This window comes from Notothenia rossii (assembly GCF_949606895.1).
Source record: "Notothenia rossii genome assembly, chromosome: 10".
In the NCBI taxonomy this organism is placed as follows: Eukaryota; Metazoa; Chordata; class Actinopteri; order Perciformes; family Nototheniidae; genus Notothenia; species Notothenia rossii.
The window spans coordinates 47,648,860-47,665,704 of record NC_136908.1 but is presented as its reverse complement, the minus strand read 5'-3'; the positions used below and the strand labels follow the sequence as shown (position 1 = coordinate 47,665,704).

At 40.9% G+C, this 16,845-nt stretch overlaps 1 protein-coding gene and 1 long non-coding RNA gene across 3 annotated transcripts in view; both read left to right on the top strand.

Moving 5' to 3' along the window:
• Positions 1-7,898: 7,898 nt before the first annotated feature.
• Positions 7,899-9,999, top strand: LOC307023112. 2 transcript variants are annotated; one of them, XR_013803603.1, is made up of 5 exons: positions 7,899-8,295; positions 8,397-8,523; positions 8,629-8,749; positions 8,828-8,898; positions 9,220-9,999. It is a non-coding gene; the product is annotated as an uncharacterized lncRNA (long non-coding RNA). The 2 variants fall into 2 exon arrangements; XR_013803604.1 differs by having other exon boundaries at positions 7,904-8,523.
• A 4,966-nt stretch (positions 10,000-14,965) lies between these two features.
• Positions 14,966-16,845, top strand: part of prmt8b (protein arginine methyltransferase 8b) — a 19,280-nt gene continuing 17,400 nt past the window's right edge. Inside the window, 2 exon segments of the mRNA XM_079655668.1 lie at positions 14,966-15,690; positions 16,816-16,840. Coding sequence (XP_079511794.1) covers positions 15,622-15,690; positions 16,816-16,840 — 94 coding nt within the window. The 5' untranslated portion in view covers positions 14,966-15,621.

Genomic DNA, 16,845 nt, shown 5'->3' with positions numbered 1-16,845 from the left:
GTTGGGCTTGAATGCGTCTTTCAGAACATCACAGTTCTGTAACTCGGCCAACTCAAACTGATAAGAAGGCTGGGCTTCACCGATGTCGGCAAGAAAGGGGTTCTGGAAAAGACGGATTTCTTTTGAATTAACATGTAGTATCCGGAATCGCCCACCGAACTCCGTCTTCAGCATTTCCAGAGTTGAGTAAAGTTAGAACGATATTGGCAGATTCGGATTTCACGGATCAATAACTCATGAACAAAACGTTGTACACACACAAATTACGTCTCATAAGTACCGTGGTAAGGTTGACAACGAACTACAATCACATTTTGATCCAAAAAAGCCAATACATGCTGTCCTCCAAACTGGACACATTCAATTGGTCTCTATCTGCAGCCGGAGAAGAAACGAGTGCTCAGGGACCGTCTGCAAAGGGCAACTCCGAAAAAAGAGAATACAATAATATTCAATAACGTTACTAGTGTACAGTATATTTCTACCAAATTCACTACACACATCAATAGTCTCCTGGTGGTCATACTACAGCAGAGAGTTTGGAAGAATGTGCTTTTGATTAATTTTGGTGAATAATTATCATGTAAAATCTTCAATAAATATGGCATCATCTTCAATAACGTTACTATTATACAGTATATTTCTCCCAAACTCACTACACACATCAATAGTCTCCTGGTGGTCATACTACAGCAGAGAGTTTGGAAGAATATGGTTTTGATTAATTTTGGTGAATATTTATAATGTAAAATATTCAATAAATATGGCATCATCTTCAATAACGTTACTATTATACAGTATATTTCTCCCAAACTCACTACACACATCAATAGTCTCCTGGTGGTCATACTACAGCAGAGAGTTTGGAAGAATATGGTTTTGATTAATTTTGGTGAATATTTATAATGTAAAATCTTCAATAAATATGGCATCATCTTCAATAACGTTACTATTATACAGTATATTTCTACCAAACTCACTACACACATCAATAGTGTCCTGTTGGTCATACTACAGCAGAGAGTTTGGAAGAATGTGCTTTTGATTAATTTTGGTGAATAATTATAATGTAAAATATTCAATAAATATGGCATCATCTTCAATAACGTTACTATTATACAGTATATTTCTACCAAACTCACTACACACATCAATAGTGTCCTGTTGGTCATACTACAGCAGAGAGTTTGGAAGAATGTTCTTTTGATTAATTTTGGTGAATAATTATAATGTAAAATATTCAATAAATATGGCATCATCTTCAATAACGTTACTATTATACAGTATATTTCTACCAAACTCACTACACACATCAATAGTCTCCTGGTGGTCATACTACAGCAGAGAGTTTGGAAGAATATGGTTTTGATTAATTTAGGTGAATATTTATAATGTAAAATCTTCAATAAATATGGCATCATCTTCAATAACGTTACTAGTGTACAGTATATTTCTCCCAAACTCACTACACATATCAGTAGTGTCCTGTTGGTCATACTACAGCAGAGAGTTTGGAAGAATGTGCTTTTGATTAATTTTGGTGAATAATTATAATGTAAAATATTCAATAAATATGGCATCATCTTCAATAACGTTACTATTATACAGTATATTTCTCCCAAACTCACTACACACATCAATAGTCTCCTGGTGGTCATACTACAGCAGAGAGTTTGGAAGAATATGGTTTTGATTAATTTTGGTGAATATTTATAATGTAAAATCTTCAATAAATATGGCATCATCTTCAATAACGTTACTATTATACAGTATATTTCTACCAAACTCACTACACACATCAATAGTGTCCTGTTGGTCATACTACAGCAGAGAGTTTGGAAGAATGTGCTTTTGATTAATTTTGGTGAATAATTATAATGTAAAATATTCAATAAATATGGCATCATCTTCAATAACGTTACTATTATACAGTATATTTCTACCAAACTCACTACACACATCAATAGTGTCCTGTTGGTCATACTACAGCAGAGAGTTTGGAAGAATGTTCTTTTGATTAATTTTGGTGAATAATTATAATGTAAAATATTCAATAAATATGGCATCATCTTCAATAACGTTACTATTATACAGTATATTTCTACCAAACTCACTACACACATCAATAGTGTCCTGTTGGTCATACTACAGCAGAGAGTTTGGAAGAATGTTCTTTTGATTAATTTTGGTGAATAATTATAATGTAAAATATTCAATAAATATGGCATCATCTTCAATAACGTTACTATTATACACTATATTTCTACCAAACTCACTACACACATCAATAGTCTTCTGGTGGTCATACTACAGCAGAGAGTTGATGAAATGCTGGACACCAGAGAGCATTCTGTGTCAGACCCCCCTCGAACCTTGTGTCTTCTTCAGATGAGTCCTGAAGCTCGCTGGCAGAAGAAGGCTACAAGATTATTTCTGAAGTCTCTTCTGCACTGACATGCTTCTTCATTTTAGTTCCTATTCTCTTTGCTCCAGGTCTTTCTCCTTCTCTGCTCACTAATGAAATAAGCCCTTGGTCAAACTGCATGTTTCTATTTGGCAGCCAGGTGCATAAACACACTAACAGTTGTAATCAAGCAGCTCTTCAAAGACACATCAAACACATCCCTCAAAAGATGGCCTTTTTTTACCCATGAAATGATCCGTGCATGCTTACAGATTCTCACAGACACACAGACACACAGGGAGAGGGAGGAGAGGTGTGTGCTGGTTGTGCACAGGCCTAAAAAATAGTTGTTCTATCACCTGAGAGAGCACCAGGTCACATGCTGCAGGACCTGCTGGTCTGCTGCTGGAAATGACACACACACACACACACACACACACACACACACACACACACACACACACACACACACACACACACACACACACACACACACATACATACACACACATACATACATACACACACACACCACTCTCGGGGCCCCCTGTTAGTCACACGGTTCCATAATATAACTGGCAAAAATGTAAGAATTTCATGCATCGGACTACAGTGGGAAAATGGTTTAATCTGTTGGAATAGAGTAGAAATATCAAATATCACTACTTTTCTTCTAAATGAAATGCTGACATTACAAAATGCATGGTTTTTACATTACATTACATTACATTGCATTTAGCTGACGCTTTTATCCAAAGCGACTTACAATAAGTGCATTCGACCAGGAAGATACAACCTTTAAGAAAACAGAATCATATAAGTACATCAGGTTTCATAGAGCCAAACATTTCAAGTGCTACTCAACTGGCATTTAGAAAGCCAGCCCTTTATTAGTATATAAGTGCTTTGTTAGTAATTTTATCGCTCGAAGTGGAGTCTAAAGAGATGAGTTTTCAGTTTGCGTCGGAAGATGTGTAAGCTATCTGCTGTCCTGATTTCAATGGGGAGCTCATTCCACCATTTTGGAGCCAGGATAGCAAACCCACGTGTTTTTGCTGACGGGAACTTGGGTCCCCCTCGTAGTGCGGGTGCAGCGAGCTGTTTGGCTGATGCAGAGCGGAGTGCACGTGCTGGGGTGTACGGTTTAACCATGTCCTGGATGTAGGAAGGGCCAGATCCATTCGCAGCATGGTACGCAAGTACCAGTGTCTTGAAGTGGATTCTAGCAGTTACTGGAAGCCAGTGAAGGGAGCGGAGGAGCGGTGTGGTGTGGGAGAATTTGGGAAGGTTGAAGACCAGACGAGCCGCTGCATTCTGGATGAGCTGCAGAGGTCGGATGGCACATGCAGGTAGACCAGCCAGGAGGGAGTTGCAGTAGTCTAGGCGTGAGATGACGAGAGCCTGGACCAGAATCTGCGCTGATGTCTGGGTCAGCTGGGGACGTATCCTCCTGATGTTGTAAAGCGTGTATCTGCAGCAGCGGGTTGTAGCAGCGATGTTTGCAGTGAAGGACAGTTTGTTATCTAGGACCACACCCAGATTCCTTGCAGTCTGAGTCGGGGAAACAACAGAGGTGCCGATGTTGATTGTTAGGTCAAGAGTGGGACAATCTTTTCCCGGAAGGAAGAGCAGTTCAGTCTTGTCAAGGTTGAGCTTGAGGTGATGAGCAGACATCCACCGAGAGATGTCTGCTAGGCAAGCAGAGATGCGTGCGACGACCTGGGTCTCTGAGCGGGGAAAGGACAGAATTAGTTGGGTGTCGTCAGCGTAGCAGTGGTATGAAAAACCATGCGGGCTAATGACAGACCCGAGCGAGTTTGTGTACAGGGAGAAGAGGAGGGGACCAAGAACCGAGCCCTGAGGGACCCCTGTAGTTAATTGACAAGGGTCGGACTCGGACCCTCTCCAAGTAACCCTGTAGGTGCGGTCGTTGAGGTATGAGGTGAGGAGGGAAAGTGCAGTGCCTGAAACTCCAAGTTCTTGGACAGTGCGAAGGAGGATCCGATGGTTCACCGTGTCGAATGCAGCAGACAGGTCCAGAAGGATGATGACAGAGGAGAGGGAGGCTGCTTTAGCAGTATGCAGTTTGTCAGAGACAGCAAGGAGAGCAGTTTCTGTTGAGTGACCTGCCTTGAAACCAGACTGGTGCGGATCCAGAAGGTTGTTCTGATGGAGATAAGAGGAGAGTTGTTTAAAGACAGCGCGTTCAAGTGTTTTAGACAGGAACGGGAGGAGAGAGACGGGTCTGTAGTTAATAACATCAGACGGGTTGAGAGTGGGTTTCTTTAGGAGAGGGTTTACTCTTGCCTCCTTGAGACTGTTTGGAAAGTGACCAGAAGTTAGAGAAGTGTTGATGAAATGGGTGAGAAATGGTAGAATATCAGGAGCGATAGTCTGAAGGAGGTTTGAGGGGATAGGGTCCAGAGAACAGGTGGTAGGACGGGCAGAGGTAACGAGGGTAAGAACCTCACTTGGAGAGAGAGGGGAGAAGGAGGTCAGTGTGTGGGTGAAGGGAGGGTCTGGTGACCCAGCGGTGAGTAAAGGTGAGTCAGAAAAAGAAGAGCGAATATCATCAACCTTTTTTTCAAAATGGTTAACAAAGTCGCTTGACAGAAGGGAGGAGGGGGGAGGTGCTTTGGGGGGGTCCAAGAGGGTGGAGAAGATAGAAAATAGTTTTTTGGGATTGGAATAGGAAGATTGGATCTTATCTTGAAAGAAAGTGCTTTTTGCCTGAGAGATGGAAGCAGAGAAAGAGGAGAGGAGAGCCTGATAGGTTAGGAGGTCGTCATGGTGTTTGGATTTCCACCATTTCCGCTCTGCTGCCCGAAGGATGGTTCTATTAGCACGCAGTGCATCATTTAGCCAGGGAGCAGGAGGGGACTGACGAGCCGGCCGCGATGTGAGAGGACAGAGAAAGTCCAGAGAGGATGAGAGAGTCGAGAGGAGAGTTTTTGCAGCAGCGTTTGGAGGCAGGAGTTGGAACGAGTCAGAGGAAGGGAGGGCTGAGAGCACCGATGAGGTAAAGGTAGAGGGGGAGAGGGAACGGAGGTTACGGCGGACAGGAGCAGAGTTAGAAGAGATGAGGTTGTTATGTTTGGAAAGGGGTAGAGAGAATGAAATGAAGAAGTGATCGGAGGTGTGGAGCGGGTTTACAGAGAGGTTAGAAGTAGAGCAGTTCCTTGAGAATATGAGATCAAGGACATTGCCAGCTTTATGAGTTGGTGGGGATGGAGACAGTGCGAAAGCAAAGGTGGTTAACAGAGATGTTAGTTCAGATATCTTCCCTGTCTGGAGGTTGAAATCGCCGAGAAGTACAGCGGGAGGGCCAGTTTCAGGGATGTGTGAGAGGAGATTATCTAACTCCTCCAAGAAGTCCCCCAAGGCGCCTGGTGGACGGTAGAGAACAACAATGGTTAATTGTATAGGATGGGTTACTGTGACGGCATGGAATTCAAAGGTGGAAGGAGTGAAATTAGGTAGCTTGAAGAGGGAAAAGCTCCATTTGGGAGAGAGCAGGAGACCAGTGCCACCTCCTCTGCCAGAGGGTCTGGGTGTATGGGAGAAGGAATATGCTGTGGAGAGAGCTGCTGGGGTGGATGTGTTGGATGGAGTGATCCAGGTCTCCGTGAGAGCAAGGAAATCCAGAGACTGCAGGGAAGCGTAGCCAGAGATGAAGTCAGCCTTAGGAACAGCTGACTGGCAGTTCCACAGGCCCCCTGAAACGAGATGTTGGATCTCAGTGGAGCATGTGGGATAGACGAGAGCAGGCCGGTGAGATCTAGGAGAAACACGGGGCCAGTGATAATTGCGAGAAGACACATGAACAGGAATGCAGAAAATACACATGATTAAAGCATGAGGGGCTAGAGAACCCAAGAGAATTGAATAAAACTAAATAACACCAGCGATACTTGGCGCAATCAGAGTAGGATTTGCCTCCTCTTTGCCTCCCACGTGACTCCCACAGGACTCTTAATGTCTTTGTCAGTCTTCGTCTGGCTGACGCTGAAGCTGACGCTCCAGGAAAACGCAACCTAAGATGGATACCTGATTGCTCAGTTCTCACAGATTTGGGGGCACGCCGCTGTAATTAGTTAACTATTTTCTGCTGATGGGCGACAGCAGAGTCTTCCTGCCTATTGAAATGCACACTTGAGGGGCGTGACTCACTGAGACCTGAGTTACGCCTGGAGTTGAGCAGATCTGAGATTTTAAAATCTCTCAGAAATCGCCGTTTTAGCTACAATAACTACAGAACAATTATACAGAGTAGAATAAATGATGGTTTTATATTGCAATGGCAGTGAGATCAAAAAATGTGGTTTGAATGGAAGTCAATGAGGCATTTTTGAGAGAAATGAAATAATTCAAATAATGAAACAGGCGTTTAAAGGGTTAAAATCCTGAAAATTATTGAATGTTGATGTATGATAATTTAATTGCAGTTTTTATGGGCGTGTACATTTTTGCCAGGAAGGGGTCCAGAGGGTGCAAAATGCATCACGAGAGTATACAAAACATGTAAGAGTAAACGACATTGGATTTCAAAAATGTTACTCAAAAGAAGACTTCTTGCAAAAATCCATGCCAAAAGCTGTAACACAGCTGAAATGATCACCAAATCCAAAAAAAAAGTCAGGAAAAATGTAAAAAAATGCCCAAGGAGGGCACAAGGGTTAAGAAAGTTCTAGCTAAACAAGGGTATAAAAGTAAGTAATAAATATATACAAAAAACACAATCAACAAGAAACATGATTTGGACATTAGTGCAAGTACTTCTTAGTGCAGTGCAAGAAATTAGGACTAGGATTTAGGACTAGAAATGAAGCCGAATCGTGAAAACATCTTCAGGTGCAGATGATGTACACAATAATCAGGGCCGCCCCTGGCCAACTTGAGGCCCCAAGCGAGATTGTGTGATGGGCCCCCCCCCCCCCCCCAAAAAATGTTGGGACACCAAGTAGTTTGGAAAAAAAATTGTATCATTAACAACACAGTAACATATGTATACAGTCAGGTCAATGTGCATGTATGTCTTTCAGTATGCATTTACAAGTGAACACGTCTGCATTTCCTGGATGCAAAGTCATCAACAAGGTCATCGTATGACAGCTGCTGTGCCAACTGTGCGTTGATGCTTATGATAGCCAGGCCACCTAAGCGTTCTTGTGCCATTGACAACCGGAGGTATGTCTTCATAAGCTTGAGTTTTAAAAGCTTCTCTCAGCAGACGCAACTGTAACAGGAAGAGTTACTGCAATGCGGAGGGCAATCCAAAGATTTGGGTACAGTTCCTGTAACTCTTTTTCATGGAGAAATGACAACATCTCCAGAGCAGATTTTGGTAGTGGCAGCTTTGGGGATCAACTGGTTGTGCACTAGTGACAGTGCTTGATACCTCACTGATTGATGGATCTTGTAATGTGCTGGGTGCTGCTGCGTCTGCAACTGTTGAGCCGCTGGTTGACGGGCCTGGCAGAGTATTGGTGGTCGCTACTTCTCCACTAAAGATTTGAGTCTTCTGACCCCAAATTGTGCAACTTTCTTTCATCTGATCTGACATCTTTAATTATTTCAATACTTTTAAGTCTTTAAATATACACATTTAAAATGGGTAGTTATTATTTTAGTATTACTTTTAATAGCTTTTCTAAAAAGTTGAAGGGATTTTAATAATATGAATCTATTAGTTAACTTTGTTTTTCATTTTTGAAGAAAAGCTGATACATTATTGTTACTGCTGACATATTGAAAAAGGTTTGGTTTAATTATACGGTATGCTACTTTTTAAAACAGTACCTCCATGCCCTTTCAAACCACATTTATGTGGTTGATCCTCTGCAAGGGTCAAATGAAGTTGAGGACTCCAGAAAGGCTGGTTACAAATTTGGGTAATATAAAATAATACTACAGGAAATACATTGGTTAAACGCACATTTGGTAAAGGCAAAGAGCAAGCGCAAATGTAAAAAATGTTCCTATTGTTCTATAGAGAGTATTTCAAGATGCGCCGGAACAGACTGGGAAAAGAGGACTGGGTGAGCATTAAATGGCAGCCTGGAAAGATAACCCACACCTTCCAGAAAGATGCCACCAGTTGTGGATCCTTTGTCATGCAGGTGATTCAATGCAACATGTTGTGTTCATTAATAATAAAGCATTTTATTTTAAAGGGAAATTCAAACACACGTCATAACGTCATGTTATTTTTACCATCTGTCCAGATGGCCAAGATGACAGTGAAGGAATTTCCGAAAATACCACAGACGTTTCACATCAACTCATCAAAACAATCTCTTCAAAATCTACGAAGAGACATGGCAGAAGAAATTCTCAAAGGATCAGGTATTAGCCAAAAATATGAAATGAATATATGGTTCCCTTCCTGTAAATTGAACAGTAATACACCTGTTATTTTTTCAGTTTCAAAGGATGACTTCTGTTCCTTCTGTGGAATTGAGGACCTGCCCACAACTGCTGTTGATGCTGTTTGGGTGAGAATAAATGATGAATTGTTTTGAAACTCCAGAAGATAATCTGAATAATAGATAATATGTAGATCATCTGGAGTTAGATTTCAGAAATAACATAAAAGTAATGACATTTTGTATATTTTTATGCATTACAGGTTTCCTTTTGTTTTTCTTATAATTTGTTAAAGTTTTAGCACAGTACAGAGAAACCTGAATAACAACAAGTATTTATATTAAAAAAAAAAGTATAATCTCTATAAAATATAAATGAATATGCCTGCTTTACAAGTGTCCTAAACTTGACATTTTCTTAATATCTTTCTTGTATTTATCCCCATGTAGATTCAGTGTGAAACTTGTGGAAGATGGTTTCACACGCAGTGCCTCGGAATGACTGCTGCACTAATACCAAAAAAAGATACCCCGTGGTATTGTGTGTTGTGTATCATCCCTAACTAAAGAGGCTATGTAAGAGTTTGTGTAACTTTTACCAGAGGTACCAGGATTTGGGGAGGTAAGGCTTGTAGTTAGAACTACCACAATAGAACTAGTGCGCTTATAAACGGCATGTGGGGGGAAATCCAGCCCAGCCAGTGATTTCAATTCGGCAAAATGAAAGCTGAATTTTGTACAAAACAAACAAAAATCCAGAAAAAAGCTTTGCTAAAGATTTTGGGCAACTGAAGTAATGATTAATAATCACCTGTCCATAGTTTTAAATTTTTATATTCTTAATTAAGATGTTAAATATATTTTCCTTTACAGATTAAATTAGTCACAGATGTTCATGATGTTTTCCATGTCAGACATTACATTGTAGATTTGTTCATTAATATTGTACAGTAAGATAGGTGAAAAGCCTGAAATGTTTTTTTTTTCAATTTTAACTTTATTTTACTGTTTCATAGCTAATGAACAAGTTGTTTCATGTCTTAATTTATATATACAATGTGTAACATATATATGTATATATCAATGTGTGTGATGTCTAGTTTATTGATGATTAAAAGACTGTTCTACTTTTGATGGATCTTGCTTTGATGTAGGTGATACCATGTATATATTCAGTCTGTAAGTTAATTAATGAAAGAACAATAAAACAGTGCAATGGTTATGAATAAATAGGAGATCTTCTTTTGAGTTAAATTTCAATAGCTTCTGGTTAAAATTAAGGGGTCTCCTGTTTGACAGTAACTTATACTTAACAATACACTTTATTTTTAAAATAACATAACGACCATTAAAATACGTTTTCAAATACACTTTTGTAGTGTAGCAAGTTAGAGACCATTAATGTCTGAGGTGAGTTTGGTAGCACTCCACTGTATAATAGTGAAGATATTGAAGATTATATTATATTTATTGAAGATTTTACATTATAAATATTCACCAAAATTAATCAAAAGCACATTCTCCCAAACTCTCTGCTGTAGTATGACCAACAGGACACTATTGATATGTGTAGTGAGTTTGGGAGAAATATACTGTATAATAGTAACGTTATTGAAGATGATGCCATATTTATTGAGGATTTTACATTATAAATATTCACCAAAATTAATCAAAACCATATTCTTCCAAAATCTCTGCTGTAGTATGACCACCAGAACACTATTGATGTGTGTAGTGAGTTTGGTAGAAATATACTGTATAATAGTAACGTTATTGAAGATGATGCCATAGCCTATTTATTGAGGATTTTACATTATAAATATTCACCAAAATTAATCAAAAGCACATTCTTCCAAACTCTCTGCTGTAGTATGACCAACAGGACACTATTGATGTGTGTAGTGAGTTTGGGAGAAATATACTGTATAATAGTAACGTTATTGAAGATGATGCCATATTTATTGAGGATTTTACATTATAAATATTCACCAAAATTAATCAAAACCATATTCTTCCAAACTCTCTGCTGTAGTATGACAAACAGGAGACTATTGATATGTGTAGTGAGTTTGGTAGAAATATACTGTATAATAGTGAAGTGATTGAATATTATTGTATTCTCTTTTTTCGGAGTTGCACTTTGCAGACGGTCCCTGAGCACTCGTTTCTTCTCCGGCTGCGGAAAGAGACCAATTGAATGTGTCCAGCTCGGAGGACGGCGCATATTGGCTTTTTTTTATCAACATGTGATTGTAGTTTGTTGTCAACCTTACCACGGTACTTAGGAGACGTAATTTGTGTCTGAACAACGTTTTGTTCATGACTTATTGATCCGTGAAATCCGAATCTGCCAATATCGTTCCAACTTTACTCAACTCATTTCCAGTGCTTCCACACACTTTTCAGCTGGGAACGGGACCGCTGGGTTCTCTGCAGAGAGGTTTTATGTAGCAGGGAGATGGATGAATTTGTGCTTTTTCACTTGTTCCAAAAGCAGCGCAAGTTTCACCTCAAATGCTTTTATGTGAGAATACATGTCGTAAATTAGTTTCCCCTGGCCTTGTAGCTGCAAGTTAAGGCTGTTCAGCATTTCTGTCACGTCTGTTAAAAATGCGAGGTGCCATTTCCATTCTGGGTCGATCAGCTCTGGGACCGTTTTGTCTTTTGAATGAAGAAATGCGTTAATTTTGGGTAGAAGCTCGTAAAAACGCCTCAAAACTCTGCCCCGGCTCAACCATCGGACCTCTGTGTAGTACAGCACATCGCCGTGCGCAGACTCCAGTTCAGACAGGAATTGTTGGAACTGCCTGTGTTTAAGTCCCTTTGCTCTGATGAAGTTAATGCATGACACCACAACCTTCATGACAGAATCCCACTTCAACACTTTGCAGCACAGTGCTTGCTGGTGAATTAGGCAGTGGACTTGTAGCGGGGCGGTGAGACCCCGTTCTTCCATCTCCCGGTTCATGCGTCCTATTAGACCCCGAGACGCGCCCACCATACTAGGAGCACCGCCAGTCGTGATGCTGGCAAGCTTTGACCAGTCTAGGTCCAACTCTTCCATGGTTTGGCTTACTTTGCCAAAAATATCCTCCCCCGTTGTAGTCCCTTTGAGACTTTGGAGGGCTGCCAGCTCCTCGCACATCTCAAAGTTTGCACTAACTCCACGAATAACAATGAGCAGCTGCTCTGTGTCTTGCACGTCCGTGCTCTCATCCAGTGCTCATCCTTCTGCTGCACCGGCAGCAGAAGACGAAAGATGTAAAATGAAAATGTATATGCACTGGCATATACATTACCCCCGATTTCTTCAATGCGTCTGGTGATTGTACTCGCCGACAGACTCACGGTATTAAAGACATCTTTCTTCTCGGGACACACCTCTTCCGCGACAGCATTCAAACATTTCTTGACAAACTCTCCATCAGTGAAAGGTTTACCGCTGCTTGCTATCAATTGAGCAACCCGAAAGCTGGCCCGAACGGATGACTGGTTCAGCTGAGCTTGGCGTACAAATGTATTCTGCTGATCTAACAGTCCACTTTTTAGCTTTGAGAGTTTGTCTGCTCGCATTTGGCCTTGCAAGTTATCATACTTGTCTTTGTGACGGGATTCATAGTGTCGGCGCAGATTGTATTCTTTGAATACCGCCACCGCCTCTTGACAGATGAGACAAACAGCCTTTTCTTTGCATTGAACAAAAAAATTATCGTTTGACCACTGCAGGTTAAATACCCTGCATTCTGAATCAATTTTCCTCTTACCTAACCTTTTCGCCATTATTCCGTTCTATTTGACTGGGTTTAGTCTAGGATTCACGTGGCCAGACTGAAAAAATCATAATGCATCTCTGGTATTGTTCAGGGGGCCGGGCCAAATGTGGAGGCGGGCCGTATCCGGCCCGCGGGCCTTAGTTTGGGTTCCGCTGTTTTAGAAAGTTAACTTAGTTCTCAGTGAGTCTCACGGTTTGGTCACCATTCATGTAAACACATATTTCAATTTTTTGAAGGGGCAGTGATTAGTAAAATTAACGTTAACTAGGTGAAAAAAGGTAAGATAAACTTTAAAAACTTGTTGAGAGCTAAAACTAGTCTTTGCTGCTGCCTCAAAGAGGAGCAGGGGGGAGAGGGGGGGGACAGGTGAGGCTGGTTCAGGAGCCCAGACACACTCACAACTATAAATGAACCAAAAACAAATAAATAAACAAGTTTCAATGTTTTTTCATATTGGATATGGTATGTTATTGGTTATGGCCATGTTATTATGATTTTATGATTATTTAAATGTATACAGTTCTGTTTCATATGGGTGTAGTCTCTCTCTTTATTTTCCCCTCAAAATGCAACAGATTGATGGATTTAAGTCCAACATTTAAAAAAAAATCTTACCGGGGGTGCATCCAATCTCTGGTAGTGTTACGTTATTATGAGAGTGCTCTCATACTTAATTGATTCTGAAATTGTATATCTTTATATAAATATGTGTGTGTATGTCCGCATCTGTAGCCTGTTATTGTCTCATTATACTGCACTTTCAATTAATTAAAAGTATATATATAAGTCGTCATGAACACATCTGTCCATCAGACAGAGGGCTGCTGTGCCTCCTTTCATCATTAATGGACGTCTCTTTAAAATGACTGCTCAGAGGAGAGGAGTTCTCATTTCTCTAACCTCCTGCTGCTTCCCCTCCTCTCTCCTCGGTTGCCCTCCTCGACTCCTCCGCTCGCATCTCCTGTGGGCGGGACTAAGACACGAGGATAGGAGTCGAGGAGGGGAATTAGAGAAATGGCCTCTGCCCGGAAGCAAAGGTCCGTGGTTGGACCTTCCAGCAGGACAATGATCTGAAGCACACCTCAAAATCTACAAAAAAATGGTTTACTGACCAGTGACCACAGAATAAAGATTTTGTATGGAAGAATGGTGTCAGATCTCGTGCCATGTGATAACCTCATCAGGCATTACAGGAGAACACTCAGAGCTGTAATCCTGGCAAAAGGAGGATGCACAAAATATTAAATGAATAAAGGTTAGATTTTTGTTAATATATTTGAATGAAATATCATGAGGAAAGATGTTTTTTGCATCTTGTTTTACTCATTTTTCTAAAGGGATGCCAATAATTCTTGAGGGCACTAGTTACTATTCTATCTTGATTATACATTTAAGAGTAGGCTATTTTAGTGTTGTTGTTTGTCAACTTGGACCACATTTAGATAATGTGTACATTAGTAGTACAGTAGTGCATTATACCTATGCACTAAATCAGCAAATCATGTGTTTGTTATATAAATGAGTGTTAAATAAATGTAGTGGAGTAAAAAGTACAATATAATCATCTCTGAGATGGAGTATAAGTATGAAGTAGCATCGAATGGAAATACTCAAGTAAAGTATGTATCTTGGAAGTGTACTTGAGTTAATGTACTTAGTTACTTTACACCATTGCACGTAGTCAACGGTAGATCTCCCAACACGTACACCTCTGTTATGTAAGGAGCGGCTGAGCCTGGCACGTGCACACATAAGCATCATCCCAATACCCCTCCTCGACTCCTCTCTTCCCCTCCTCCGGGACTTGACCCGGAAATCGATCAAGACACGCCATTTTGAAGGACGTCCCAATAGCTGAAATGCACACGGAGGAGTCGAGGAGGGGTGAGGGAGGAGGGGTGCGGGAGGAAACGAAAGGGAGGATACACGCGAGCAGACTACGCGGAAGTGTTTTCACTACTCGCGTATAAAAGCCCCGCCCCCACCTTCACAGCTGGTCCATTTCAACAGAGGAAAACTGACAACTGGAAGATGAGTGGAAAAGCGTCACATAAATGTATAAGTGCTCACAGCTCCGTGGGAATTATTATGTGCAATCATTTCTAAAAGGATTTCACATTACTATAATTATAGTTTTATTTAAATGTAGGCTACATTTTACACCAAAACGGAACACAAAAGCAGGACCAAATTGACATTGAATTAAATTAAATTAAATTGGTCAGTAAGTCAGAGATGTGCAACTATATTTAACTTTTTGTTTTAAATTCTTTTTTTATAAATTATTATGGAAAGTGCCCTTTTTCTCACTTGAGCTCCTGCCCCCCAAAACGTCTGTGCACGTCCCTGGCTGAAGCTCATTGGTTGCCGGAGAGCTGGTTTCTGCGGGGGGGGGGGGGGGGATTCTGCTATGAGGGCGCATCTGTGGTTGGGAAGCAGAGATTTACCCACCTTTTTCTTGGTTTGTTACTGTTATATATTGTTGTCACGATTACTTTCCTGTCAGTCGAGGGGCTCGTGTGTGTGATGTGTGTCCCGGCCGGCAGTGCACACGCGCACAGTTTGAACCCATTTTAACTTTCTCTCCGGGAAAGCCCTCGGGATTACACGCAGCCAGGACTTTCCACACGAAGATAAGAATGTCTGTGTGCCTGTCACAAAGCTGAGAGATGTGAAGGGATTCCGAGAGAAGTAGAGTAGAAGACGCGCTCTCTGGTGTGGAGTTTTATTAGCTCTTTTGGTGCTCATTGCTTGCACATGGACACGGGGCGCCTGGATGTTGATGGACACCTGCTGGAATGGAACCCGTAACCTTTTAGCACAATACATGAATCTGCCACTAAAACAGCCTGTATCACATTTACAGTATGGATTACGGTACGTTTCACAAATCAATTAACCAACTTTTCTCGAGGAATGGATTTAATTCGGTGGAAACTGATTCCTTTATGACTTTCATCTTTACGCGTGTTGCATACACACATCTGGCTGTTTAGTGTTATTTGTGACACATTTCTATTAAGATTGTTACATTCTCCGTACATTTAAAGAGTTGTAGCCTGAAATCTCGTCGGCTCTCATGGGACTGAGGCACTCGTCGCGGTGTTTGCTGCTGCGGCGGAAGATGGCGGAGGCGGACAGCTCGGAGGTAGGGAGCTCGTGCTGTCCTGCTCCCGGCTATAGCGGGACCGGGACACTCACTATACTTGTTTGAGTAGGGAGCGATATATTTGATATGTTATTTATGCACCTTGTGTTTTTCCTAGCCTATCATTGTCGTATCCACGCTTAGAATCAATGTTGCACCATCACGTGCGTGCAAAGCAAAGTGCACGGTCCTGCAGATGTTGGGGCGGGGAGGTTTAAGTAGACCACTCTGATTGCAATAGTAGTGATAATGCACGCAGAGGCTTTGCATACATGACCAGTGTTGGATGCATTGAGTAACTGTCCTTGGTGCTGAAACGGTACCTGCATCCAGGCACGTGCAGCGGATGTTAGAGAGGAAGGGGCTCAAATGCATTAAAGGACACACCGGCGATTTTTATTACTAATTTAATAAAAAATAAGGCTGTAATTACAATGTTTGTATGGAAGCCCATTTCCGCCACTTGAAAAAAATAAAATCCCCATGAAAAGTCATAATTATGAGATAAAAAGTCATAATAATGAGATAAAAAAGTCGAAATTATGAGATAAAAAGCCATAATTATGAGAACTGTTTAATTGATTTCAGATCATTTTGACATAAAAGGCAAGCAAACACAATACATACAGTGTAACTTGGCACAATTGTACTGTACGTATTTTCATTTGAAATCTGATTCACTACACCTGATATTAAATACATAACAAAACACATTTTGATCAGAGTTAAAATAGGTCAATTGATTCAGCTTCATAACACTTCAATTAAACCCTCTATGCAACGATTTTATACTCTCTTAAGTGAAATAAAGTTATCCAACCTTTATAAGGCTTAGGAACTCCAACCCTTTGTGAACTGGTAACCTGCACAAACATTATAAATGACATTTGAAAAAGGGCACTTCTCAAATAGCAGGGCAAAGGGCAGGTGCTATCCAATGTCTATCTGAACACGTGCCTGCCTGCATCTTTTACCGGTCCTATTCGAGTCTCCTATTTGAATGTGAATCCTAGACTGCTTATTATAAGAATCCCATTTTACTTGTAATGTATTAACCCATATTAGCCCATACTGTAGTTTCTAAATCCTAATAAACTATTTTCTTTCCTTTCTCTTCCTTAACAGAGGCAACAGCCAGTCGCGTCCCCCCACTCT